This window comes from Cygnus atratus, chromosome Z, assembly GCF_013377495.2.
Source record: "Cygnus atratus isolate AKBS03 ecotype Queensland, Australia chromosome Z, CAtr_DNAZoo_HiC_assembly, whole genome shotgun sequence".
Classification (NCBI taxonomy): Eukaryota; Metazoa; Chordata; class Aves; order Anseriformes; family Anatidae; genus Cygnus; species Cygnus atratus.
This window is the reverse complement of record NC_066396.1, coordinates 33,628,294-33,654,576: the sequence shown is the minus strand read 5'-3', so window position 1 is coordinate 33,654,576 and position 26,283 is coordinate 33,628,294. Positions and strand designations below refer to the sequence as shown.

Here is a 26,283-nt window from a genome sequence, read left to right as displayed (position 1 = left end):
TCTATTCTGTTCCATTCTCTACACACATCTGATCCTTTCAAGAGGAGGTACAGCTGTTAGAGATGAGCAATTTATTACTAAATATTATGTAATCTCATATATAATAATAGTTGAAAGGGTCCCACATACCTACCTTTATTCTACCTTCCTTCGTTCAAAAACTCACCCAAGAAATAAGAGAAAATACTTTGCAAATTTTAATACATATGTCCTTATTTTAATCACATGCAAATGTAATGTTTATTCCTTTGAGGTTCACTGGCAGCACGTGGAGACCATAGAGTTGGTGAATGATGGCTCAGGTTTGGGATTTGGGATAGTTGGAGGAAAGTCAACTGGAGTGATTGTTAAAACCATCCTCCCAGGAGGGGTAGCTGATCAGGTAAATTCAACTTACCCTTCTGTTTACCATTCTGTATAGTGTGAAGTTAAGCTTTACTTTTATATTCATGCTAAGTAATACTAGCTTTTTTCCTCTAAATATAAAAATGAGAGAGCAAGTGATGAAATTTATCCTCAGTAATGTAGGGTTTAGTGTAGGGATCTGTGCATTTTATGGTACCAGCTGGGTTAGGCTCCAGATCATTTTTTCCAAACTGTTACATTGTATCTGTGTGGTGCTGATGCCTTTAGACTCCTAATTCCTTTATGAATATACTGGTTGTAATCTAAGGAGGGACCAGTCAGTTTACCTCCTCTGCCCATACAGTTATAAAGAATGATGCATCAGCTTCTCTCTGTTGGGCTTACTTGAGGTTGGAACAGGCATCTGGACTCATGTGTCTGCTTCTTGACACGGGCTGTGTGACTGCCTTTGTTCATGCCTGAAGGGCTCAGAAGAAGTGAAATTGGTCATCACAGTCCGTTTCAAACTTGTCCATGAGCAGATAGATAGATTAATTTTTCAGACTTTAATGCTTTTCCCGTGGACTAAATTCCTGTAAAGCTTTTCTATTGGTTAATTAAATAGGAGAATAACCGTAAATAGCTGTGAGTGTAAGGCGATATAACTACCCGAATCACGCTAAGAGAGAAATGTATTTTATTTTGAAGTTATGGTTAATCCTGAGGGCCATTTTTTAAACAAGCATAAAGCTGAGTGTACATTTTTAAGCTGTGTTTGGAAATGAAGCCTAAAATTCTCTAAACTACATGCGGCTGTTACATATTAGTAGGTAGTAACCATAACTATGTGTATTTTTTTCACGCCCCAGTGACTGTTTTCTTGAAAAAAGGATGTCCTGGATATTTTTGGGGAAATTTCTAGTAAAAGTAATATGCTCTTAGGCAACATACTTGTCTTCTCCATGCTGCCAGGGTATTGATGTGGCATTAAAAAAAAGTCACCTACTTCATATATATTAAAAGTAACTAAAGTCATGCAGTCATTTTCTATTTGTATGATTTATGGGAGAAGTTGCAAGATGTTATTGATTTTTTTTTCATTATTACTCTTCTTCCAGCATGGGAGACTGTGTAGTGGAGACCACATCTTGAAAATTGGTGATACTGACTTGGCTGGAATGAGCAGTGAGCAGGTGGCGCAAGTTCTAAGGCAGTGTGGAAATCGAGTGAAACTGGTGATTGCAAGAGGTCCTATTGAGGAGCCACCTCCACCAGCAGTCCCACCAGGTACTCCAGTACCCATCTCGACACCAGAGAAACAGGTAAGCAATAATAAACGTACTTAACTTGTGCCAAACTTTTACTTCAGACTTCATTTTCTTTTACATCTGTTTGAATGTCTTTCATGCTTATGTTCTCAGAAGTCAACATTTTCATATCCAGTAGTGGTGTTTTTATCTTATGCCCTGGGAGGCTTTAAATGCTGTCAGTCCACAGTGCAAGGAACTACATGCTTGAAGTCTTCTGGGATCCGGGCTTGGGATTAGAAGTTATTCAGGTCATACGTCTGGGTTAATTAACCCTTTGACTTGCTTATAATTATGCAGTGATACTTCAGGAATAGCAGAGTCCACATAATGTTTTCTTGAGACAGAACATGGTGGTTCTTTAGCATTTCTCTGTCCACTTATCCTTTTACTCTCCAGGAGCACTTGTTTCTGTATCATTGCAGCCATCCATCAGACAGTTCTTCTCTGTGCCAGCCACCACACAGAGGCTGCCTCTTTCCTGCATCACCTGACATTGGTCATTTACTAGTCATTTTCCAAAGAAAACCAGCTGCTACCCTTATTCCCTTGCTGATGATTATACTCTGTACTGTTACTCCTCAGACTAGCCATGACTCCTCTACAACTCTCAGCTACAGCTCTCAGCATTAGCCTTGTCAGCTCAAAACCTCAATGATATAGGTCATTCCCACATTTGCTGCAAAGCCTGTTTTCAGGGCAGTAAGGAACAGTAGTATTGTGTTGTATGTAGTTATAAGCAGGTATGTTTAAATATGAATACGTTTAAGTAAGTGAATGAAACAAGAAAAAGGTGGTTGCTTTGGAGCCTACAAGTAGATAAAATTTATGCAATGCAAAGAATTTTTCATTTTCTTTTTCCTGTTTTTTTTCTAGACATATTCTACAAATTGCATTTCAGATATATCACTAAAAAAAATCCTTCTTTAACAATTCCTGGCATGATTACCAGTGTTTTGCCTTTGTCCCTTGTAATGGTATCTGTGGGAAAGAAACAGATATGTTCGTCCTATCTGTTGTGTTTATAAGGCTAACTAAGAAAGTTAATCGTAACATGCACACTGAGTCTTTTCTGGGTATCTGAGAGGAGAGAGTGGTGGTTTTGTGTCTCTACAGTACTGAGGCATGAGACCCTGGCTATAATATTTCAGGTAAAAGGATCAGTGTGTGGCCTGAGTATTACTTATCTGTGATGTAGCAGTTTCGGAAGGGAATCTGAACATGATAATTTGTCTGTGTGTATTTCTTAATTGTTTGCTTTTCTTAGGTTATGTGATGAGTTGTTAAGGGCCAGTTGCAGGATAGTGGAATTTCTAGTAACAAGAAAAAATTCCAAAGCCCACAAGAAGCAAAAAGTGACTCTTTTTTGCCACCTTCCTTTTCATTTCTGTTATTTTCAGTACCTTGTCTCTGGTATGCCACTTCTGGCAGAAGGCACACTGTTTTTGAACTGCCTTTGCCTGCACAAAGTCTCGTTCATGGGGTGAACATTCAGTTAATGGTACTGCAACCTCCGTAATTTGGATTTGTGTGTTAAACATGAATTGAGTGAAGACGATGACTGATACAGCTTTGTTTGTCTGCTTCTTCCTCAAAAATACATGGTGGCTGAAGACTATGTGAGGCTTTTGACACTCAGTGAGAGCAGAATGCTTCTCCAAAATTGGCATTTCTCATCCTGTTCAATGTAGATATATTTCGTGTAAAAAGTGATGATATTACAGAAATTGGAGCAGATTTTTAGCATCATAGTTCTCTTGAAGTATCCTTTGCCCCTCCCCCCCCTTTTTTTTTTTGTTTTTAAACACATACATACTCAAATAGTCAATGTGGGTTTAGGTGATATCTGCCTGGTTTCCATATTGGCACTTTACAGATATTAGCTGTTGTTTGTCATGCAAAAGAAGCAGAAAAAAAATCAGAGTATAGCAGGTTCATCATAGATTCATACTATATTTATAAATGCCCATTTCAAATATGCATGTAAGTACTGATGCCCATATAAATATAATGAAATTGAAGCTTTTTAGGTTCCAATCTAAATGATTCTATGGTTCTATGTGAAATCATATATGTATCCATAGTTGCTATGGAATTGACTAGTAAGTACACATCTTAGACAGCTGAAAGATGAAAATTTCTTGGAAAAATAAGTTTTTAATGTAGATTTTTTCCTGTTAATACAAAAGCAATATTGTTGAAATGGGAATTTAATATGTATCCTCCTGTAATAGATATTTTCATTAACAATAAGTAAATGAATTCTTTTCCCTAAAATTCTTTGTTATGGAAATTCAGAGTGCTGTAGTAGGTATTATTGAAGGTTGTCATTGTTTAGCTAGCTGAAAGTATAATTGCTACTTGCTAAAAAAGAAATTTTAAGTCTTTCAAAGACGAGAAAAATAATTTCCACAGTAGAAACAGCTTTGGTTAAGTTTTAAGCTTGGTATGCGTAGGAAAAAATAGCTATAGTTATTCAACAAGAATTTAAACAAATAGAATACAGAATATAATTTTGATTATTATAATTTTTTTAAGAACACAGCAGTCTAAAATTGAGTCTTAGGAAGTACCAGAAGGGCAGTAAGGTATGTATAATAGTATTTAAGCAGGATTTGTATAACTTGCTGTACAAGATGTTTATTGTTCAATTTGTTCAACTTCCATCAGTCATTTCTGTCATCACATGACTTTATAGGCTGGAGAGTAGTATCCCAGGGGCACTGGGGTGGAGAAGGCATGGTCTGCATTACTTTACAGTGAGCAATGTTATCTGTGTGTAGTTTCTCTGCTGAATACCAAATAAGAGCAGAAACGAAGTTGGTACTCTTTTTTTTTTTTTTTGTAAATTTATGTCTAACTTCACAGATCAATGTTAATGACATGAAAGAGTGTGGTGGACCTTTTTTAAAAAACAACACACTTTCTTTCTAACTATACTTTTCTTATTAGGCAGATGCTTCTGTTGATAGTTGTGAAGATGGGGAGAAATTTAATGTGGAACTCACTAAAAACATCCAGGGATTAGGAATAACTATTGCTGGTTACATTGGAGACAAAACATCAGGTAATGGTAGACTCCTGTGATCTACTAAACAATCTATTGTGTAGTATGATGTAGTTGCTTTAAATTTGAATGCATGTAATTTAGTTTTGGTATAGCATGTCTTAAAAACCCTTGACCATCTTAAAAAAAGAAAAAAAAAAAAAGGCATTGGTTTCTTTTTGGAGGAGATTCAGAGATTAGAAGTAATCAGTTTATATTATAAGATCTCACCTTAGTATTTTTTGATCAGTTTTTTAAATTCAGTCTTGTGCTTGTGCTTATATCTTTTTGAAAAACATCGCTAAAATAGATTGAGCCATTTTTATAAGAACTGGCTGATCTTTTTAAATCACAGTTTCATTTTTAAAAGGCCCTTACGAGATAATATGTTAGTATTCTGATGATTTTTAGCAAGTATTACTAGTAATGCTTTTTAAAACTAAGTGTATAGTACTGCTGGCAGATCAAGAATTCTTCTCAGTGAACTCTGGTTATACTCAGTGTTGTGTTTTTTTTTTATCCTTTGGGCTGTTGCAGATTTAGATTAATTTATTCATTGACTTCCAAATACACTAATGTAAACAACCAAAAAAAACCAACAACAAAAAACATATCAGTGTACATAACAATTGTGTATTTTTTTACTTTGTAATTTCAACTACAAGTTGCAGAAAAATGATCAAGAACTCTGTGAGGCCTCCATAGAGGGGTTTGGCAAGTGAAATACTGTTGTGAAGGGCCAGTTGTCAGATGTGTCATCAAACTTCTCAAAGAGCTGTTGTTTTGACTCTTACCCGTGTACATATTGTTAGGAAAATGTATCAATAGATACATTGGAGTTTATAGACATAATTAATTGGCTTTGAGAAGCTGAATTAAATTTTAACAATCTATTCTGTAGCATAGGATGGTTACAGCTTATTTAAGTACGCTCTTTAGCATCTTTCAGTAAAATCTTTAAAAGGCAAATTAAGTTGTAGAACGTGGTAGATCTGGTAGTGTATTTTGACTGATGCAGTGTTGGAGTATCAGCAGTTTTAGACCTTAAATTATTGTGCTGCATGTAACTGCAGTAGAAAATCTTTGTGCCTTAAGCACTAATTAAGTACCTCACATTACATAATCATTAAGTCAAAATTAAAAACAATTTTGCTGTGACAGAAGCAGCAATGAAACTGCTGGACAATGAGAACTGTAGTCAAGTCTTTCTTCACACTGGCAAGTAACAGCTTGTCGTCTTACCATACAGCTGTTACAGGATATGAAAATGCTTGGAAACCAGGAAGACGAGGCATTTAATTATTTACAAAACTTAGGAAAACAACGAATTAAGAAAAAAGAGAAAATTGTCAATCTCATGACTTAAATATACTTGTTGTCTTATTCTTCCTAAGTTGAATATAGTCATTAGAGCAAAACAGAGATGTATTATTCAGTCGTGCTAAGATTTGTCATATCGAGGCCAAGTAAAAAATGAGTCTTCATGTCTGTGTAGACACTGGCGTATCTTGACAGCTCTTAGAACCGATTTTGCCATGCCTTATCTTCCCATTGGAAGTACTCCGAGTGCAACGTCCTGCATCTGGGCTGAGGCAATGCCAAGCACAAATACAGGCTGGGTGGAAAGTGGATTGAGAGCAGCCCTGAGGAGAAAGACCTGGGGGTGTTGTTGTTGAGAAACTCAGCATAAGCTGGCAGCGTGCGCTTGCAGCCCGCGAAGCCAACCATATGCTGGGCTGCATCAAAAGCAGCATGGCCAGCAGGGTGAGGGAGGGGATTCTCCCCATCTGCTCTACTCTTGTGAGACCTCACCTGGAGCCCTGCGTTCAGCTCTGGGGCCCCCAGCACAAGAAGGACATGGACCTGTTGCAGCAAGTCCATGAGGATGGCCATGAGGATGGTCAGAGGTCTAGAACACCTTTTGTGTGAAGACAGGCTGAGGGAGTTGGGGTTGTTCAGCTCGGCGAAGAGAAGGCTCTGGTGAGACCTTGTAGAGGCCTTCCATTACCTAAAGGGGGCTTATAGGAAAGCTGGGGAGGGACTCTTTGTCAGGGGGTGTAATAATAGGACAAGGAGGAGAGGTTTCAAAACTAAAAAAGGGTATTTTAGATTTTAGGAAGAAGTCCTTCACTCAGAGGGTGGTGAGGCACTGGCACAGGTTGCCCAGAGAAGCTGTGGATGCCCCATCCCTGGAGGTGTTCAAGACCGGGCTGGATGGGGCTTTGGGCAACCTGGTCTGGTGGGAGGTGTCCCTGCACATGGCAGGGGGGTGGAACTGGGTGGTCTTTAAGGTCCTTCCAGCCCAAACCATTCTCTGGTTCTACTTGTTAGTCAGAGCTGGAACATTTGTTGAGAGGAATGGAATTCTGTTAAGATTTCTGAAACAAATGTAGCAGGCCTGTGACCATCAGACCTGATTTCGTGGCAGTTCATGCTAATATTTTTCTTTATTTTATGTATAATAATGTGAATAATGATGTTGGAAGTCCAAATATTTTCCCTTTCCTTAGCTGAAGTTATTTCAAATTGCACTGTGATTTTTCTCAAATTGATTTTTTTCTGTAGATGTTTTTTATATGTGACTTTTACCTTCAGATTTAAAATCAGTAGTTGTCTAAAATACATGGCTTTTTGGTTGTTCATTTTTCTTTTGCTTTTGTGCCTATTTTACTATTGGATGAAATAGACTTAAAGCTGTGGTTAAGAGCTGGTTCAAACAAACATTGTAGTCCTGCCTGTTTATAATTTTCTGCATTTGTTTATCCAAGCATACAGTTTCTTAAGCAGTTACTAAGTACATAAAAAATACAGAATTTACTAGGTTAGTACACTCAACCTGAACTTTCTGCCCTGTAATTCTAAATCTAACCAAGTGTAAGAGAGACTTTTTTTTTGTCAATGTTGTTTTTAACATTTAGATTAGATTAAATTAGAATATTTTTTGTTCTTTTGCAGTAAACAGTGTAAATTTGGAGTAGTAAGATTTTGAGTAAAATCAGGTGTATTGCAAGCTGACATTAATCAGACTTACTCTTTAGGAATGTTTTACTTAAAGCATCTACTTTCATGGTGATTCTTTCCTTGTCTTACCTCAAGATTGGGTTTTCTTTCTTTTTCTTCCTTTGGCTGGTGACATTAGTAGGTGATTGTTGCATTATTTAAAATGTTCCCGTAATAAATTTGTTTATTTGCTCTGCTTTTTCATCCCAGAACCTTCTGGTATCTTTGTGAAAAGCATTACAAAAGGCAGTGCTGTTGAACATGATGGCAGAATCCACGTGGGAGATCAAATTATAGTTGTAAGTAAACAAAGAAATGAAAATACTTGTCTGCCAAGCTCTGTACTTATTCAAGTTGTGAAGGAGCGCTCATGTAATACTTACTTAAAACATTTAAGATTGGCGTTGAAATGGTGAGTTGCCTTTTGACTGAGTATTCAATTAGAGTATGTTTCTAATTTTGCTACCTTTATGTAACTATTTTTTTTGAGAAAACTTTCAAGTATATCTGTATCTTACAAGTTTAGGAGCTTTGAAACTGATAAGGCAGAGTTTCAAAGTTTAATACAAGTTAAGCAGCTGTTTTCAAAATTATTTCTCAAGTATGTTATTAAAATTTTAGATGGTCAGAGAAAGAAGAAAATATTTTCATGCATAAAATGTTGCTTTTTTGGTGAAAATTGTGTCATAAATGAAGGAACCATGCTTTTGTGTCTGTATTAGATGTACTTGCATTTGTGTGAAGGCAGCACTAACAAATTGTGATCTCTCTCCTAGTATGAATATGCCTTCATGTTTGTCTGTGAAAGTATGTATGGTTTTTATAATGATTTAAATGCTGAGTTCAAATGGCTGAAACAAATCAATGCGAAATTTGATTTCTTTTGCTACTGCAGATGCAGAAGGAGAAAAAGATTTTAGATGACTGTAGGCAAAAAGATAATAAATGTTTTAAAAATATGTTTTACTTAATTGTGGTGGAAAAAATAAATAGTCCCTGCTCATTTTAATTACTTTTTATTTAGAAGGGCACCGGAGTTGGAAGTAGTTCAAAAAAGGACAAGAAAATGACTAAGGATGTAAGAAGAGTCATTCTTCATGCAAGAAGAATTAAAATAATGGGATATGTGTGCTATATACATAGACCTAAACATTAATGGGCCAAGGGGATGTAACATTGCTTCGAAGTTTTTTTAAAATTTACAGATTCCAAGGCGTGAGATGTAGAAAGAATAGGGTAATATGGAGCTTGCAGAAAGGAGAATGAAAAGTTGTATGTACTAGGGACAATGGGATGAAAATGAGCAACTCCAAAACATTTCTTGAGTTTCAGAAAGCGAAATCGAGTTAATGAGCTAGTGGGATAACTTCAAACAGAAGAGGCCAAATTTATATTCCCTAAAGCATTAAAATACTGGACCATAAATAACATCTGGACAGCTGATAGAGTGATAAGGTAATTGGACTTCATAGTGTTCAGTAGTAGACTTTTCTGCATCTGAGATTACCTGACTCCAGAATTGCTATGCTCCGTAGTTCTCCCTATGACAGTGAATGAATGTGTCCCTCTTCATGCCGCTCTCACAAGCTGTCCCAGCTGTGGCTGTGTTGTTTCATTTGCCATGTGTTTTCTGTTTGGAGGTGGGGATGTTTGGATCAGGCAGGCAGGCTGCACAGAGCACCTCACACAGCACTTGCTTGTGCCCTTTTCCACCTCACAGAGTTTATCTGCATAGCCCCATCTTGGCAGGCACGCACTTCGCTGTCGTACAGGTTGGTAGCTAGCTTTTGGGTATTGTAGTGAAAATGCCTGGTGTGCCGAGCATCAGGTTTTTGTTCTTGTCCTTCCACTTGCTTTTTGCTCTTACGGATGCTGTACTATCATGACATTACTTTGCCCTGGACATCAATTTTTTTCCTTTTCTGGTTGTTGTTTTGCTGGCTAATAAGCTACTTAATCCTGCAGGTGGATGGAACGAATCTTCAGGGTTTTACTAACCAGCAAGCAGTTGATGTTTTGCGACATACAGGACAAACAGTTCGGCTCACTTTGATCAGAAGAGGGCTTAAGCAGGAAAATCATATTCAGCCCCAGGAGGAGTTCAGTGCTGCTGTTGAAAGGGACTTACTGTTACAAACAATGGATAGTGGCACAGCCAAAGGTAATTAAATCTGGCTTTGCTTTAAATTTGACTTGAAATATTTTTCTTTTTAATTACAAACTAGAAATAAAATTGGTCAGTTTCATTCTGGATAGTTATTCCTGATGGCAGAGCTGCTGTACATGAGGGGAGAATTTGGTCTGCTAGGGTTTGATTAATCTTTTAGAAACAGTAGTATTATTTTCTACATTTTCAAAGTAAACCTTGAAAGCTCTGCACTGCACTCTTCGCTGAATTCCTTCAAGACTTTGATCCTGCAGGTCTTTGAATGGTAAGCAGGCAGTGAGTATTTTATTAGTGCTGAAGGGCGATAGTGGCATTGAAGAGCAGGCAAAGAGATATCCTCCATGTTGGGAAAAGCAAGTCTCAGTTCCTTTTACTCTTACATGTCTGTGTCACGAGGTGGAGGTATGAGAGGAATGGGTTATATGTAGAGGTTATTAATAATCTGATGGGGTATTTATTACATTTGTGTACAAAGTTCAGAAGCCATGGCGAATATTAGTTTTGCTGCTGATGAGATCCAATTAGTGAAGCTTAATCTTAACTGTGCACATCTTGAAGTATATGTGCCGGATCTTGAAAGAATACCAAATGGAGGCTGGATGATACACAGATCTATTCAGCTACTTATGTCTGCTGATAACGGTCCATAACATATATTACAGCTCATAGATTAAGGCATAATCCTTAATTTGCATAAGATTTTGAAAGATGTACTAATGTGTTCCCTGTATGACATCGTCTCAGTGCTCTGAGACATGCCTGTGAAGTTGGTGAAAATGACAATGCATAAAATAGCTGAAAGTTCTTTTTTCCTCTTTCTCCAGATAACAATGAAACAGAACAGGGATCTCCATCATTGCCATGCAGTCCCAGTGCAGTAAACATTGGAGAGGACATTAAACAACAAGAAACAGGTTCACAGTGTTTAATATTTTATTCTGTGAAGATGCACTTTGCTGTCCTTACGCAAAGGTCAATTGTTTTGTGTGCCTTTCTATCATCTGTGTGCTATGCAACTGAAGATCTACAACTAGAAAGTGGAAGTAATCATACATGAAAGTGTGTACTGTGTGTGTACTCCTGAGTGCTGTAAGTCAAATACTGTCTTTCACTACTACTGTGTATGTCTGAAAACAATTGCATTTATTTGTCAAAAGATGTCATATAAAGCATTCTGCTTTCTACATGCTCATGTTTCTTTTTATTGTAGTTGTGTATTTCCACTTGAACTTTTTCATTAAACCTTTTGGCCTCCTTATTCCCCTATGTGCCTTCTCTTTCTAACTCAACATGCCCTATCTTTCCAATTCCTTGCAGCTATCTAGCTAAAGTTTGAGGACTTATCTTTTGTGATAAGCTTCTCTCTCACAAATTCCCTAGCTTGCATTCATTTCAGTCTGTGTTTTCTGTTAGTGTTTGAAATTCAGACAATTCTGGAGCACTGACATGCTCTGACTTTCCCATGTCTTTTATGGAAGTTATTATTTTGTAATGGGTATTTCCTTTTCCCCTTGAGATGTTAGGGCATTGTGCCTCATTTCAAATGTCCAATGTGGACGTATATTTTCCAGATTGAGACAGCATTTGATGTGTTTTCTAATATCTCCTTGCTTCCATAGCTAGAGAAGCTGAAAAGCATCCGTGTGATCTAATAGGTATCTTTTCAGTGTATCTTTTCATAAATACTGCTTTCCATTATTCTAGATAGCTGAAAACTTTGTTTTTAATACCTTCCCTTCAGACACTGCAGGGTCTCTGCTTTTGAGGAAGTACTGTCATATTTGAATGCTGCACAGCACCTAAGCAGCTGGCTTTATTTTTAATGTTCTGAGCGATGTCTAGATTTATGACACTGTCTGAGGCTGTTAGTCACCTTAAATTCTTACAGAAAATCAGTGGGAGTTCAGAACTTAATCTTTGAATAAAGATTTTAGTCTTTGTCTATGATTAGCATTTAGATACAAAGAACTTATTTTGATACTTCCTGAATGCGCAGCATGGACTGCGGACCTTAAATATATAGGGTTCCAGTAAATTTGCTGTGCTGTTTTATCTAAATACTGTTCCTTCCATTTGTTTGTTTCCTGCCTTAAAATATAAACAGTTTGAATGAGGGAAAAGTGAGCAGGAGAAAATCATTTCTCTGTTTTATTCAGATTGCAGATAAACATTCAATCAAGTTAAGAGCTGCTGCAGTTTGCTGCCTAGCTTGTCACTGTATTTTTCACAGCATCATGACTTTTCTCCCCTCCTTCCATTCCAACAGGAATTTCATTGCAGCTCTTCAGCTGCTAGTTATTTCTCATTATGTGTGTGCATTTATCTGAATCTATTTTCCTTTTTTTTTTAAAAAGGAGCTACAGCTTATGTTCTTCCACTGCCCTCTAGGGCCTACAGGTTTAAAAGATCTTTTATGGTCATGCTCTGAGTTTTGAAAATATAAAACCTCCACATTTTGTTTAGAAACTTACTCCATTTTGGATACTCTTCGTAAAATGTAGGTTCTGTCCAAAAGCAGCAGGATTCAGTATTGCATCTGTAAATATTTCAGCTGTCCCACTGAATCAGTCTGATCAGCCCACCAGTCTAATTTAACAAATGTGTGGGGCATCTATGTAATTTCTTTATTTCATGCCCACTTCATTCCTTTCTCATGTAAGGTTGCATTAACGTCACTCAACACCGAGGATGGTTTAAATCTGTCCTTTCTTCCCAGCCTTTAAGACAGACTTTTTGACTGAACTTCATGTCTTTCAAAATACAGTTAGCTTCGGGGGCTGAGATCTAATATGATTTTTCAGGTTTTTCTACTGGTAAGCCCAAACCCGGTGAGAAAGAACATGTCAAATTTTTAGTCATATATAGGAGACTGTTAGCATCATGGAGTGATTGTGTAATCTTGTGTGGTGCGTAAACTTTACCAGAGATAGGGTTAGACAGAACATTTTATTTTTTGTCATAGTAATCTGAGACATAACTTCTAGATTTTCAGCTAACTACTACAGAAGAAGCGGCTACAAAGGCAAAGTGGCAGAGGATTATGGGTTCAAATTATGAAATAGTGGTAAGTAAACTGTAATTATTATCGAGTGTCCTTTAATTGGTCCACGTACTATGTTGCTAGCATACAGATACAAATATGTGTATATTATATTTGTTTATTTATTTATAAAGATAATATATATGCTCCTAATCTGTTGGGAGGCTTTTACATTATACCCATATGCAAAATTTATCATATTTTTCTGTAGTGAGTCTGGTAAAATAATCACAATTGTCTTAGGTTACGGTGTCTTTGGATATCGTTTCACAGATTTCCTGCCTTTACGGGGATAAGTGTGTATTAGAGAAAAAGTAATATATAAGGTAAACTTCAAAGCTCCCTTGATTAGCCAGAATTTCAAGCTAGTGCCTGAAATCTCTTATCCATTCTGCATACTGAATGAATTGTTTGATACAGCAGTAGAAATAGTACATGGGACATTTACTGTAGATACAGCTGTAAAGCAGTAGCTGAGTTTAGGACTTTATTTCAAAATTATATGCCAAAGTTTTAGTCTCTGCAAAAGTATGTACAATTAGATATTATTGTCGCATACACTTCCCACTTGAATATGCAAATATCTATAAGTGATTAAAGTTTCAGTTTTTACCTGACTCTACCCTGATCCGGACATTTGTCCTGTTTTTACAAAAATGCAAATTTGAGCATGCAGAGCCTCTTCCACATTTGGCATGGGTCATATTATATTGGGTGTGTTTCAATTTATGTACTTAAAAGTTTTTTCTAGTTGTTCTTGCCCCAGAGTCTGAATTGTAGAATCGTAGAATCATTAAGGTTGTAAAAGCCCTGTAAGATCAGCTGGTCCAACCATCACCCTGCTACCACTGTCACCCACTAAACCATGTCCCTAAGCACCAGGTCCAACCTCTCCTTGAACACCCCCAGGGACGGTGACTCCAGTACCTCCCTGGACAACCCGTTCCAATGCCTGACTGCACTTTCTGGGAAGAAATGTCTCCTAATTTCCATCCTAAACCTCCCCTGGCACAAATTGAGGCCATTCCCTCTAGTCCTAACACTAGTTACCTGTGAGAAGAGGCTGATGTCCAGCTCCCAACACCTTCCTTTCAGATGTAGAGAACAAAAAGGTTTCCCCTGAGCCTCCTCTTCTCCAGACTAAACAACCCCAGCTCCCTCAGCTGCTCCTCATAGGACTTGTTCCGGGCCCCTCACTAGCTCCATAGCCCTTCTCTGGACACGCTCCAGCACCTCGATGTCCTTCTAGTAGTGAGGGGCCCAAAACTGAACACAGTACTTGAGGTGCGGCCTCACCAGAGCAGAGTACAGGCGGACGATCACCTCCCTGGTCCTGCTGGTTATGCTATTCCTGACACAAGCCAGGATGCCGTTGGCCTTCTTGGTCACCTTCCACACTGCTGGCTCATGTGCAGGCAAGCATCGACCAGCACCCCCAGATCCTTTTCCTCTGCACAGCTTTCCAGCCACTCTGCCCCAAGCCTGTAGCACTGCATGTGATTGTTGTGGCCAAAGTGCAGGACCTGGCACTTAGCCATGTTGAACCTCATCACATTGGCCTCTGCCTATTGACCCTGTACTGGGTCTGGCTGGGATGGAGTTAACCTTCCCTGCAGCAGCCCATACAGTGCTGTGCTCTGCACTTGGAGCTAGAACAGCACTGGGATCGCATCGGTATTGTGTCTACTGCTGGGCAATACTAGCACCGCATCAGGATTCCCTCAACCCTCCCCAGAGCCAGCAGGATGGGTGTGGGCAAGAGGTGAGGAAGGAACATCACCAGGGCAGCTGACCTAAACCAACCAAAGGGACATTCCATACCATACGATGTTACACTCCGCAATAAATGTGGAAAAAGGAAAAAGAAGGGAGGAGTGGGCTCTCGTTGTGAAAAGTCTGTCCTCCCAAACAACAGCTATGTGCATTGAGGCCCTGCTTCAAGGACGTGGTCAAGCATTGCTTGTTGTGGGAAGTAGAGAGTAATTTCTTTCCTCTACACTTCCACATAGCCTTTGTTTGTTGTTTTTTTCTTCTCTTCCCTTTTCCCTTTAGTTAAATTATTTAATAATATTTTTTCCTTATTAATTATATTGTCTTTTAATTGAATTATCCTTATCTCAGCCTGTGAGTTGTTTCTTTCCTTTTCTTCTTCCCCTCCTCTTCAGAGGAGGGGGAGTGAGAGAGGGGTTGTGGTGGAGTTCAGCTGCCTAGCAGGGTAAAACCATCACCGACCCATCCTGTCCAGGTCCCTCTGCAGGGCCTTCCTACCCTCCAGCAAATCGACATTTCCCCCCAAACTTGGTGTCATCTGCTAACTCAGTGAGGGTGCACTCAGTTCCCTCATCCAAGTCATCAATAAAAATATTAAAGAGGATGGGCCCTAACACCGATCCGTGGGGAACACCACTGGTGATTGGTCACGAGTTGGATTTCACTCCATTCACCACCACTCTCTGGGCCCAGCCCTCCAGCCAGTTTTTAACCCAGCAAAGAGTGTACATGTCCAAGCCATGGGGTGCCAGCTTCTCCAGGAGAATACTGTTGGAGACCGTGTCAAAGGCCTTGCTGAAGTCTAGGTAGACTAAGTCAGTGGCCTTTCCCTCATCCACCAGGCGGGTCACCTAGTCTTAGAAGGAGATGAGGTTGCTCAGGCAGGACTTGCCTTTCATGAACCCATGCTGACTGGGCCTGATCCCTCAGTGGTCCCTCATACACTGTGTGAGTGCATTCAATATGACCTGTTTCATCACCTTTCCTGGCACCGAGGTCAGGCTGATAGGTCTGTAGTTCCCTGGGTCCTCCTTACGACCCTTCTTATAGATGGGTGTCACGTTGGCAAGTCTCCAGTGACTTCCGTGAATGACCGTGACTGCTGATGGATGACGGAAAGTGGCCCAGCAATCACATCTACTAGCTCCCTCAGCACCCTCAGGTGTATCCCATCTGGCTCCATGGACTTGTGACAGTCCAGGTGGAGCAGTAGGTCTCTGTTTCCACCTGAACTGTGGGGGGTTCTTCTGCTCCCCATCTCAGACTTCCAGGTCAGGAGGCTGAGTATTTCAAGGATAAGTGGCTAGTAAAGGCAGATGCAAAGAAGGCATTAAGAACCTCAGCCTTTTCCTTATCCTCAGTAGTCATGTTCCCCCCTGTGTCCAGTAAAGAATGGAGATCCTCTTTGGCCCTCCTCTTGTCATTAATATATTTATAAAAACATTTTGTGTTATCGCTGACCGTAGTGGCCAGGTTGAGCTCATACTGGGCTTCGGCCATCCTCATTTTTTCTCTGTATATGCTGGCAGCTTCCTTGTACTCTCCCCGAGTTGCCTGTCCCTTCCACTGGACAAAAACTCTCTTTTTCTCCTGGACACTCAGCAAAAGTTCCCTGTTCAGCCATGCCGGTCTTCTTCCCCACTGACTCATCTTATGGCACATGGGAACAGCCTGCTCCTGTGCCTTTAAGACTTCCTTCTTGAGGAGCGTCCAGCCTTCCTGGACACCTCTGCCCTTCAGGACTGATTCCCAAGGGACCCTCCCTACCAGTGTCCTGAACAATTCAAAGTCTGCTCTCTGCAAGTCCAAGGTACTGAACCCCCTCTCCTGACTTCACCAAGAATAGAGAACTCTATCATGGAATGGTCACTCTGCCCAAGAAGGCTCCTGACCACCACTGATGGAGATGGACTTCAGTTGCACAATTGCCCTCACCCCCAACCCAGACTGCTCCCCCAGGCTCATCTCTATCGAGTCTTATTTACCCCTGAGCCCCCCTTTGTACCTAGTTTAAAGCCCTCTTGATGAGCCCTGCCAGCTCCCAGGCTAGAGTCCGTTTCTCCCAGTGAGACAGGTGGGACACATCAGCAGGTATCAGGCCAAGTGCCAAGTAAACCTCCCCATGATTAAAAAAAAAAAAAAAAGAACAAAATTCCTGCGGCTGTACCAGCCTCTCAGCCACATATTGATCAGCTGGGCCTTCCAGGTGTGCTCAGTATCCCTCCCCACCACTGAAGGGATAGAGGAAAACACCACCTGCACATTCACTCTGTCCAGTAACTGCCCCAATCCCCTGAAGTCCCTTTTGATATCTTTCTTTATCCCCACACAGGGGGCAACATAGTCATGTTATTTCAGATATGTTTTTTTGTTGTCTGTCATGGTTCCTGGATGACGCTATGTGAATCCACAGTGATAGTTTCCCTTCCAGGATAGTCTTAATAACTAGTGATTGTGTAGGTTACACTGAATGTGGCCTGTAGATTTTAGTTTTTATCTGCTATTTATTTTATCCTCTCGGTGCTTGTCATCCTGTTGGGAAGTTGGATTCTTTCTTTTAAGCTGCTGCTGTTATTTCACTCAGTGTTACTGAAAAACTTAAATTAGTAACTTGACACGTTTGTTTGCAGTTTTAAGTCTGCATTACACATGTCAGTATTTGTAGTTTCTCCCTACAGGAATTGTCACCTCACTGTATGTAAATTGAATCTGGAGGTAGCAGATATGCAGATATGGCTTTCAATATGTCAAAAGTAACTTTGTTTTTAAATCTGTTTTAGGTGGCTGTAGTTAGCAAATTCAGTGAAAGCAGTGGGCTAGGGATAAGCCTTGAAGCTACAGTGGGGCATCATTTTATCAGATCTATCCTACCAGAAGGGCCAGTTGGACGAAGTGGCAAGCTGTTTAGTGGAGATGAGCTTCTGGAAGTAAGAAAAAGTTCTGCTCTATTTTAGTCTGCTTTCAGTAGAATTCTTGAGAAGTGACTTGCTTCTCACAGGTTACAACTTTGGGAATGTAGGATATCTTAACAGCATACCACTCATTACCGGAAGTGGTTGTGCATGCTGTTCATGTGTGCTTACACGTATTTATGTGACTGCATCTGCACAGAGGCATTTCTCAGCTCGTAGCTGATATTTCAGATACAATTGAAAGTCACGAAAAAAGAATACCCCGCAAAAGCATCTAGAAATACCCCTATACAGTGAAGGGAATAAACAGCTGGTTACTTTTCTAAATTGTTTTCTTAGAATTAGGATGTGAGTTTTGTTCACATGAATGCAAGAAATCTACATGTTTTATCTGTTTTCATGCTTAATATGCCAGTTCCTATGCAAATCTGCTAGTGTTGTTTGTTTTCATATTTGTATGTTCTGAATTTTACACTGGGGTTCTAAGGTGTTTAGTAAGATGGCATCATGTAATTTATGAGACTCTCCATTCAGCTCAAAACATATGCTTGTGCTGATTCTGAGCACCAAATTGAGTAGAAGCCGAGGGCTGAAAATCTATTAATGTTTTCATAAAAATCAGACAATTAGTGTTTTTTTGTTTCTTTTTTCATTTTTGTTCATTATTCTTCTTATAAACACTGTGCATTCTTTCATTCTTGAGGTGAATGAGATCTCTCTGCTTGGAGAAAACCACAAGGATGTGGTGAATATCTTGAAAGAACTGCCAATTAAGGTGACAATGGTATGCTGTCGACCAGTGGCTCCCCCTATCAGTCATCCAGAAGTACTGGATGGTCTAAGTCTATCTGAGGTTCAGCTCACAGAAAAGGTATATGTATATATATATATATATGTATTTTTTAATAAAAATTACTAAGAAAATGACTGTTTCCTTGAGAAAAAACATGTAAAGATCTTGTACAAGATTAGAAGTCTCTTTTAATATTTTAGGACTTGGAACCAAATAAATAGGAAAAGACAAATTATATTCATCAACTGTACTTTAGGCCAACCAGAAGATAAACATACTGGTAGGGACATTGGCAAAAATTGGAGACACGGGGCTTTCTACCCAAATACCTGATTTTTGTTCTGCATGTGGGCTGTGGGGGTATAGCAAATTGGACTGTGTTGTCTTTGGAATCTTTATATTTCATCTATGTTTGACGCTGGGTTTGAGTTGAGTTTGAGTTGAGCAAGCCTGAGCATGCACTCCCTGACAGACAAACTTCTGTTACTCCTAAGTTCGAAGCTCTGGGTTGTCTGGTGTGATAAACATGTAGAAATGGCCTACAGTGTAAGAAAACAATAGCATTTGTATGAAAATAAACTCAGTTCTGGCTTCTGGGCAAGACACAGAATTGAGTTTACTGTTGCTAAGCTTTGCTGTGAAACCAAGGGAAGAGAAAAAAACACATACACTTGTGTGTATATACATATATGTACATATGTACGTATGTGTCTGTGTCCTCCTTTTTCAAATATTCTGACTCCTGTCAGTGCTACTATATTTAGATCAAGGCATTTTTAGACATACCATTTAATAACAGATATTTCCTTTATATTTTAATACGTACACTAATGAGGCTTTCTGAACTTTTTAGTTTGATGGAAGTTTTGCTTTGTAAATACTGTCTCCAAGGAGTGTTTTAATATACTTGCATCATTGATATTTTGTTACAAGAATATGTGAATTCTGTTCTAGACTTAACATAATTTTGTTAACTGTTTGCACTTTTTTCATGTTTAGAGAAACACCACTTAGTTTTTCTTTTTTGTGAACAGAATTTAGTCTCTACAAATTCACAAACATTTACATTCTGTGGAGTTGGTGAACATACACTGTTTTTTCCCAGGCTCATGTCGAACTTGGTTTCATTGGCTCCTCAGACACAGAGGGAACAACTCTGGAAATGGCTGATGAATCTCAGAGTATGGAAGAGGTGCAGAGCTCTTCTTTGGCAATGTGGGAAGCAGAAGTACAGCACATTGACCTGGAGAAGGGGAGTATGGGTCTTGGATTTAGCATACTGGACTACCAGGTAACTTCTGTACTCCTTTCTTTGAGTAGGAAACTCAATACTTTGTATTGTTTAGATCTTGCAATATGATCTAAATAAGTATTTTAGTGGTAAATGTTAATGGAAACCAGGCAATGTAGTAAAGCTGAATGGATGTCACTAATGGCAGGCATCCCACTAGCTACATTACTTATTTCTCTTACTGTGTTAAGAATAATGATGGGATTCGTGTGGCCAAGTCTGGCAAAAGGGTCTTTCCCAACAAGCTGGCCAGACTTCTGAGGGCAGCTTTAAACTAGACAAAGAGGGAAAGGGATTCCGTTTTGACTAATAAAGAAGAGCCAGGAGTTGCTCGTGTATTAGAAAGCAACAGGAAAACGTGTGAAATGCCTCAAAGGAATTAGGGTGTATTCATCTTAAAAGGTTGCACAGCCAATAGCCCAACTGAAGCTCCTCTATACCAGTGCACATAGTGTGGGTGAAAAACAGGAGGAGCTGGAAGCCACCATGCAATTAGAAAGCTTTGATCACTTATAATCACTGTGACTTGAACTTGGTGGGATGAATCATGTCATAGTAATACTGTGGTTGATGGCTATAAACTGCTCAGAAGGGACTGGCAAGGAGGGGGGCGGTGCCCTCTGTGGCTTTTTTTTGTTTGTTTGTTTTGTTTGTTTAAAAAAAAAAAAAAAGGATTGACTTTACAGAGCTGACTTTGAAAAACAGTGATGAGAAATTTGAGAGGTTATGGGTAAAAATTAGAGGGAAAGCCAACAAAAGAAGCCTCATGTTTGGAGTTTGCTGCAAGCCACCTTAACAAGGGTAACCTGTTGAAGAAGCATGCTTGCTTCAACTACAGGAAGTGTTGTGCTTGCAGGCTATAATCCTGCTGGATTACTTTGGTCACCCTGACATCTACTAGAAACGCAACACAACAAGCTGTAAGCAGTTCAGGAGACTTTTGGATAACTTCTTAATGCAGGAGGTAGATAGCCTAATCAGAGGAGTAGCACTAAGAGACCTGTTGCTTACCAATGCAAATAAACTAATTAGAGAGATCAAGGTAGCCTGGGGTGCGGTGACCATGCCCTGGTGGAATTCATGATCCTGAGGGATGTGGGCCAGGTGAAGAGTAAAATCAAGACCCTGAATTTTAGGAGAGTGAACTTCGAGTTGTTTGAGGAATTAGTGGATGGGACTCCATGATGAGGAAACTGCCCTCAAGGATTGAGGTGGAGAACAGGGCTGGCAGTTCTCTAAGGACAAGAGGTCCTGATTCTTGTGTGTAAGAAATCAGGCAAGGAGGGCAGGAGACCAATATGGCTGAGTAAAGACCCTCCTGGTCAAATGAAAGTGAAAGAAATAAATGCATAGGCAGTGGAGCCAGAGGCCTGTATCCTGGGAAGAATACAGGGACACTGCCTGGGTATGTAGGAATAGGATCAGGAAAACTAATGCAGAGTTGGAGTTGAATTTGGCAAGGAGTGTGAAGTATGATAAGAAAGGCTTCTACAGCTACATTAGCCAGGAAAAAGGTAATTATAGAGAATTTGCCCCCTGGTACAGACGGGAGAACTAGTGACAACTAACATGAAGAAGACTGAGGTACTTAACAGTTTTTTTTTCCTCATTTTCTCTGGTAAATCGCTCCTTCCACATCTCTGAAGTCCCTGAACCTCAAGGCAAGGACTTGGCGGAGGGGGGCAGAGAGGGGCAGGGAGACCTAGCTATTGTAAGAGATCAGGTTTGAGACTACCTGAGGAACCTGAAGACCACAAGACCACAGGACCTGATCAGATGCATCCCAGGTTCTAAAAAGAACTGAAAGAGGGTAGATTTAGACTGGATATAAGGAAGAGATTTTTCCATGATGGTGATGAGACAGGTTGCCCAAAGAAGCTATGGATACCTCATTATTGTAAGTATACAATGTTGGGTTGGATGGGGCTTTGGGAAATTTGTTCTAGCGAAAGAAGTCCCTGCCTGTGGCAGGGAGGTTGGAACTAAATGGTCTGTAAAGGTCCCTTTCAACCAAAACAATTCTATGATTCTGTGATTTTACAGGTTCTCATGGTAATGATTTTACTTATCCAGAAAAATAAGTAATCAGTAAAATACTAGTCTCTTGGGAAAGCTGAACCTCTTGTGCCTCAGGTATAATGAATGATGTACACATCTTAGAATGCTCAAGCATCTTGCCATGTATTTTGCACCTGCAACGAGGGTGCCCTTGCTAAGAGAAAGATCCAATAAAGGACTTACATTCTTAAAGCAGGATTTATCAAAATCCAGAACTGTAATTCTGAAATCCCTTGCTTAGCTGCTATCTAGGACGTGCCTAGACATTCTCATTCATTTTGTATTTGACTTGAAAATTCCCGGACATCTCAAGGTGTCATTCATGTTGTGTCCCTGTGTCAGAGCAGCTGAGTGCCTGTCTCCTGCCTCCACTCGGTCAGGATACAACAAATGTTCCTCCTGTGTTTCCAGTTGTCACAGTGGATATTTTTTAATCTCTGATCAAAGTCAAGTAACTTTCCCTCTGGTCAGCACAAGTTTTTGCCTGAGTGTTTGGTGGTCTAGCGGGTCTTTGCTGGATCTTTTCCCTAAGGGATATACACATTGTACTTTGCATCTGGAGGTCTCTTGCAGGTGGAAGTTATTCCCATGGTGCGTTGCTTAGAAATAATCTATGCCCCAGAGGTATTTTTTGCATTTGCACACTGATAACTGTGAAGAGCAGAGTAGTTTAGTAATCACAGAATCACAGGATTGTAGGGGTTGGAAGGGACCTTGAGAGATCATTGGGTCCAACCCCCCTCCCAAAGCAGTTTACCTAGAGCAGGTTGCCCAGGTAGGTGTCCAAACGGGCCTTAATCTGAAGGATATAGGTATAGTCAAGTACTCATTTTATGAAACAGCAGTTATGATTTAATGTGTTACTCTTAATGCTCTTAAATGAGACACTATAGCTGAGCCTGAGTATTTGGAGTCCATATCAGCACAAACTAAAGCATATTTTTGCTTTACCTTTTTCTGAAGTGTAGACACAAAATGTGGTTGTCTATGTGGTTATTTAAAACATTTTGTTTATTAAGAGTTGTTGGAAATACCTTAAATTGTTGTGTATGTTTTACAACTGTGAGTTTGGTTATATCCTACAGGCCTACAGGAAGCTTTCAGAAACTTACTTACCCTTTTTGTGGGGGGGATATTATAATATTTGTGTCCTGTGTTCTCACCTTTGAGATGGGGTTAAAACATTTCAGTTTGTTTCTAAAAGTTCTATTTTCATCTGAGACTGTGAACAATAAGCTAAGTTTACAGTAAGATTTATGCTTGTGTTTTGCTTTTTCCATCCAATTTTTAATTAATTTTCCATGGACAGTGACTAAAGTGAAGGTTAACTTTGTATTTCTAATGTTTTATACAATGGCAGGCCTGTGGGAGAGTACATTATTCCTTACCCCAGGGAAGACTCTGGGGGACATACGAATCACATACACTAGAAAGGTGATTTTTTTCAAAAAATATGTCATGTAGTATCATCTCAAATAGCAGTAAAAATACTTGTTAAAATAGTGAGGAAAGTGTCAGTATTCAGGTCCAAGCACAATGTCCAGCAATGCTAGCTATATTTCAACTTGTAAAGTTTTGTTTCCTCATGGCATTCTCTTTATTGCATTAATTACTCTGATGTGTTAAGGGTCTTCTCTCCCCCACTCCCTCTCTCAACCCCTCTCTCTCACATTAGCTTTCAGCGGTCTCTAATTCTTGCGATTTTGGTTGCTGCCTTTATGATATGCATCCTTTCAGATGTACATTTTGGCATGGCAAATTATTACAGTTGCTTTCCAGTTTGTAGATGTTTGCTTTTCTCTTTCCTTTGCTGTCAGTAAAGCTGATACATTATTATGTATGTCTCATATTTTTCTGTGCATGCACACAAGCGAATTGCCATGTGTTGGAAACATTAACATCTAATGATCTTCCTTGTGAATGTAATTTCTGTAAGAGTTATTCAAGTTTGTGTACATGTTATGATTGTTACAAAAGAATTATACTTTCCTGTTCATAGAGCTTGATGTTAGCTTATTTATAAAAATATCAGTGCATTGGAGGATGCAGATTTGAAAACAGTTTTCTTTTTGAAAGGAAAATGGCTTTGTTGTGCCTTGTTGCTCTGTTGGTATGTTCCTGTCTCGTAAAGTATTTGGTTAGGCACACACAAGAACTTTACTCTTTAAATGTGCTTTCCCAGCTGAGCAAGATCTGGTGCCATGAAGTACATGGTAGTTCTTGAAATAAGCTGTTTGTTCCACTAGAGATTGTTTCTTTCCCCAGTCTGAACTGTCCATGTTTATTCACAAACAGCTAAGTGTAAGAGAGGATGAGGTCTGCACAGTGTCATAGCAGTAGGAAGTATTTACATTTTTGGTGTGATTACTCATTACAGTACATACTGCACTCAGCAATTTAACAGTGTTTTATGCTGGAGATTTGTGATGGAACATCACCTAGAAAAGATTTTCACATTTAGGAATGGGAAACAGAAGGAAGCATAAATGTACAGCTGTATGGACAGGGTTATGTGTTCCTGCTGAGGGTTCATCTGGAGCAGGGCTGTGTTGTGGGTCATTAAAAGTACACGTATAAAATAAGCCTACCAAGATAGAGTAAATAAAATGAAATGTCTCTCTTCCTTTCACTCAATTAGGATCCTGTCGACCCAGCAAACACTGTAATTGTAATTCGCTCATTAGTTCCCGGTGGTGTGGCTGAGCAAGATGGCAGACTTCTTCCTGGAGATCGGCTTATGTTTGTCAATGATATCAACCTGGAAAATGGCAGCCTGGAGGAAGCAGTGCAAGCACTGAAAGGAGCCCCAACAGGAACAGTTAAAATAGGAGTTGCCAAACCACTGCCTGTAAGGATCTGGGAGTGCTGTGGATAATTTTCATGTCATTTAAGCTGGTACATAATGATCCTGACTTCTGTGTACACTTTCTGTGCTTTGGAATACAGTCAGGTGACACACGAAATCCGGAAGACTATCTGTATGAGATTCCTTGCATGCAGGAATGGCCTGCGTAGCGTGTGACAGGTGTGGTGATTTCAGGACCTAGCACGCCGGTCTCCTAGCAGAAAAACAGTGAAGCATCTTACAACCAGCACAGACTTTCAGGGCTGCAAGCTGCTAGACATAATTTTGTACATGTTACAAGATTTTCTGAATGAGCAAGGTGGTGACATAAAGACAGTTTTATGTTGTTTGGAATTTGCCTGCTCTACTTCATAAGATCTGGTCTGCATAGGTATAGCACGTGTGCAGTCTTTCTATACAGACTACATACTTAATTTAAAGAGTGGTAAATAGTCTCAAGGTATCTCAGCACCTGCTGGTTATTTTGGTACAGCCATAAATAATTCTGGGCTTGATTTTAGAAAGGAGTCTCTAGCAATTAGAAGAATGAGGTTGAATAATTGTGTTCCTTTAGCCGTTCTGGGGCAAAAATACCTAATGAGTTTTAAGCGGGAGATTATTAACCTTAAGATTTGGATTGTATGTTGTCTTTTTCAGTGGTAACAAAGAACTCCAGACATAGAAGACCTAGGGTTATGGAGATATTGTGTCAGTATGGATGCTGTGCAGTTCTGCATCCGTATGGTTATATTTTAATAATGTACTCTGCATTCTGAGGGCTGGTAAGAGTGCTTATTTGCACAATGTCTGTTCCACATTTCTTTCTCTTGCATCTGGAAGTGTTATGATTTACAAATAAAGGAGAATATAGGGGATTGGCCAGGACAATAAACATCTATTTCAAGGTTATGTAAGGATACAACTAATGAAAGATTCCTGTGATTTCTAGGCTCTGTATACTTCCTTAGTGACATCTCAGGTCAGTGAATTTAAAAAAAAATCTACCTCACAGCTACCACTGAGAGTATCTTCCTGAATTATCCCTAGCAAAGTGGGAGCATGGACTAGTGTCCCCGTTGTCTATAAATTCAAATCAGTAGAATGCCATCGGTATTATATGTAGAAAGATCAGTCTCACTGTATTTGTAAGGCCAAGTGATTTTTTGCAGTTCATTTTTGCTTTTTACACAATGACAATCTTGTAATCCTTGTGGATGCAGATACCAAATTTTCATTTTCAGTGCATGTGAAGTGGGTAGGAGGGAATGGCTAATGTTTAAGTTCATAGAAACTTTCCTTCTCATAGTAAAGAGGGTACTTTTTAAACTTTCTTTGTGAGATTTATTTTTATAGGGGAGACTGTGTGTCACACACTAAAATGTCTTGCAAATCAACATTGTCTTACTTAAAAAGGCATTCTGAAAGAGAACGTTCATGGTTGTTCTGTCTCTGTTCCTGGAATTTTGTAAACATTCTGTATTTCTACTTTAATATGTCAAGTATGATTTTACCAGTTAAGTAAGCATTTTGAGTAATCACTGGCTTCTTTGCAATACTGGCTGAGTGAACCTAACATCAAATTATGTTGGAAAAAGGTGCTGATTTGCAGTGAGAATTATGTTTTGTCCTCTTGAGGCTGTTAGACCTGGCAGACACCACCTTAAAATACAGGCAGTGGATTCAGTGTTCCTTTGAACAAGAATATTCTG

General features: G+C 39.4%; 1 protein-coding gene across 10 annotated transcripts in view; it reads left to right on the top strand.

The window, feature by feature from the left end:
• The window catches only part of MPDZ (multiple PDZ domain crumbs cell polarity complex component), a 101,943-nt gene that overhangs the window by 23,891 nt on the left and 51,769 nt on the right, over positions 1–26,283 (top strand). For 9 of the 10 annotated variants that reach the window (XM_050716373.1, XM_050716377.1, XM_050716375.1 and 6 more), the window contains 11 exons: positions 254–382; positions 1,464–1,667; positions 4,605–4,719; positions 7,909–7,997; positions 9,664–9,859; positions 10,690–10,779; positions 12,850–12,929; positions 17,456–17,602; positions 18,291–18,458; positions 19,486–19,671; positions 24,368–24,577. In XM_050716373.1, coding sequence (XP_050572330.1) covers positions 254–382; positions 1,464–1,667; positions 4,605–4,719; positions 7,909–7,997; positions 9,664–9,859; positions 10,690–10,779; positions 12,850–12,929; positions 17,456–17,602; positions 18,291–18,458; positions 19,486–19,671; positions 24,368–24,577 — 1,614 coding nt within the window. The remainder of the gene's footprint in view (positions 1–253; positions 383–1,463; positions 1,668–4,604; positions 4,720–7,908; positions 7,998–9,663; positions 9,860–10,689; positions 10,780–12,849; positions 12,930–17,455; positions 17,603–18,290; positions 18,459–19,485; positions 19,672–24,367; positions 24,578–26,283) is intronic. The other variant, XM_050716376.1, reaches the window with a different exon arrangement.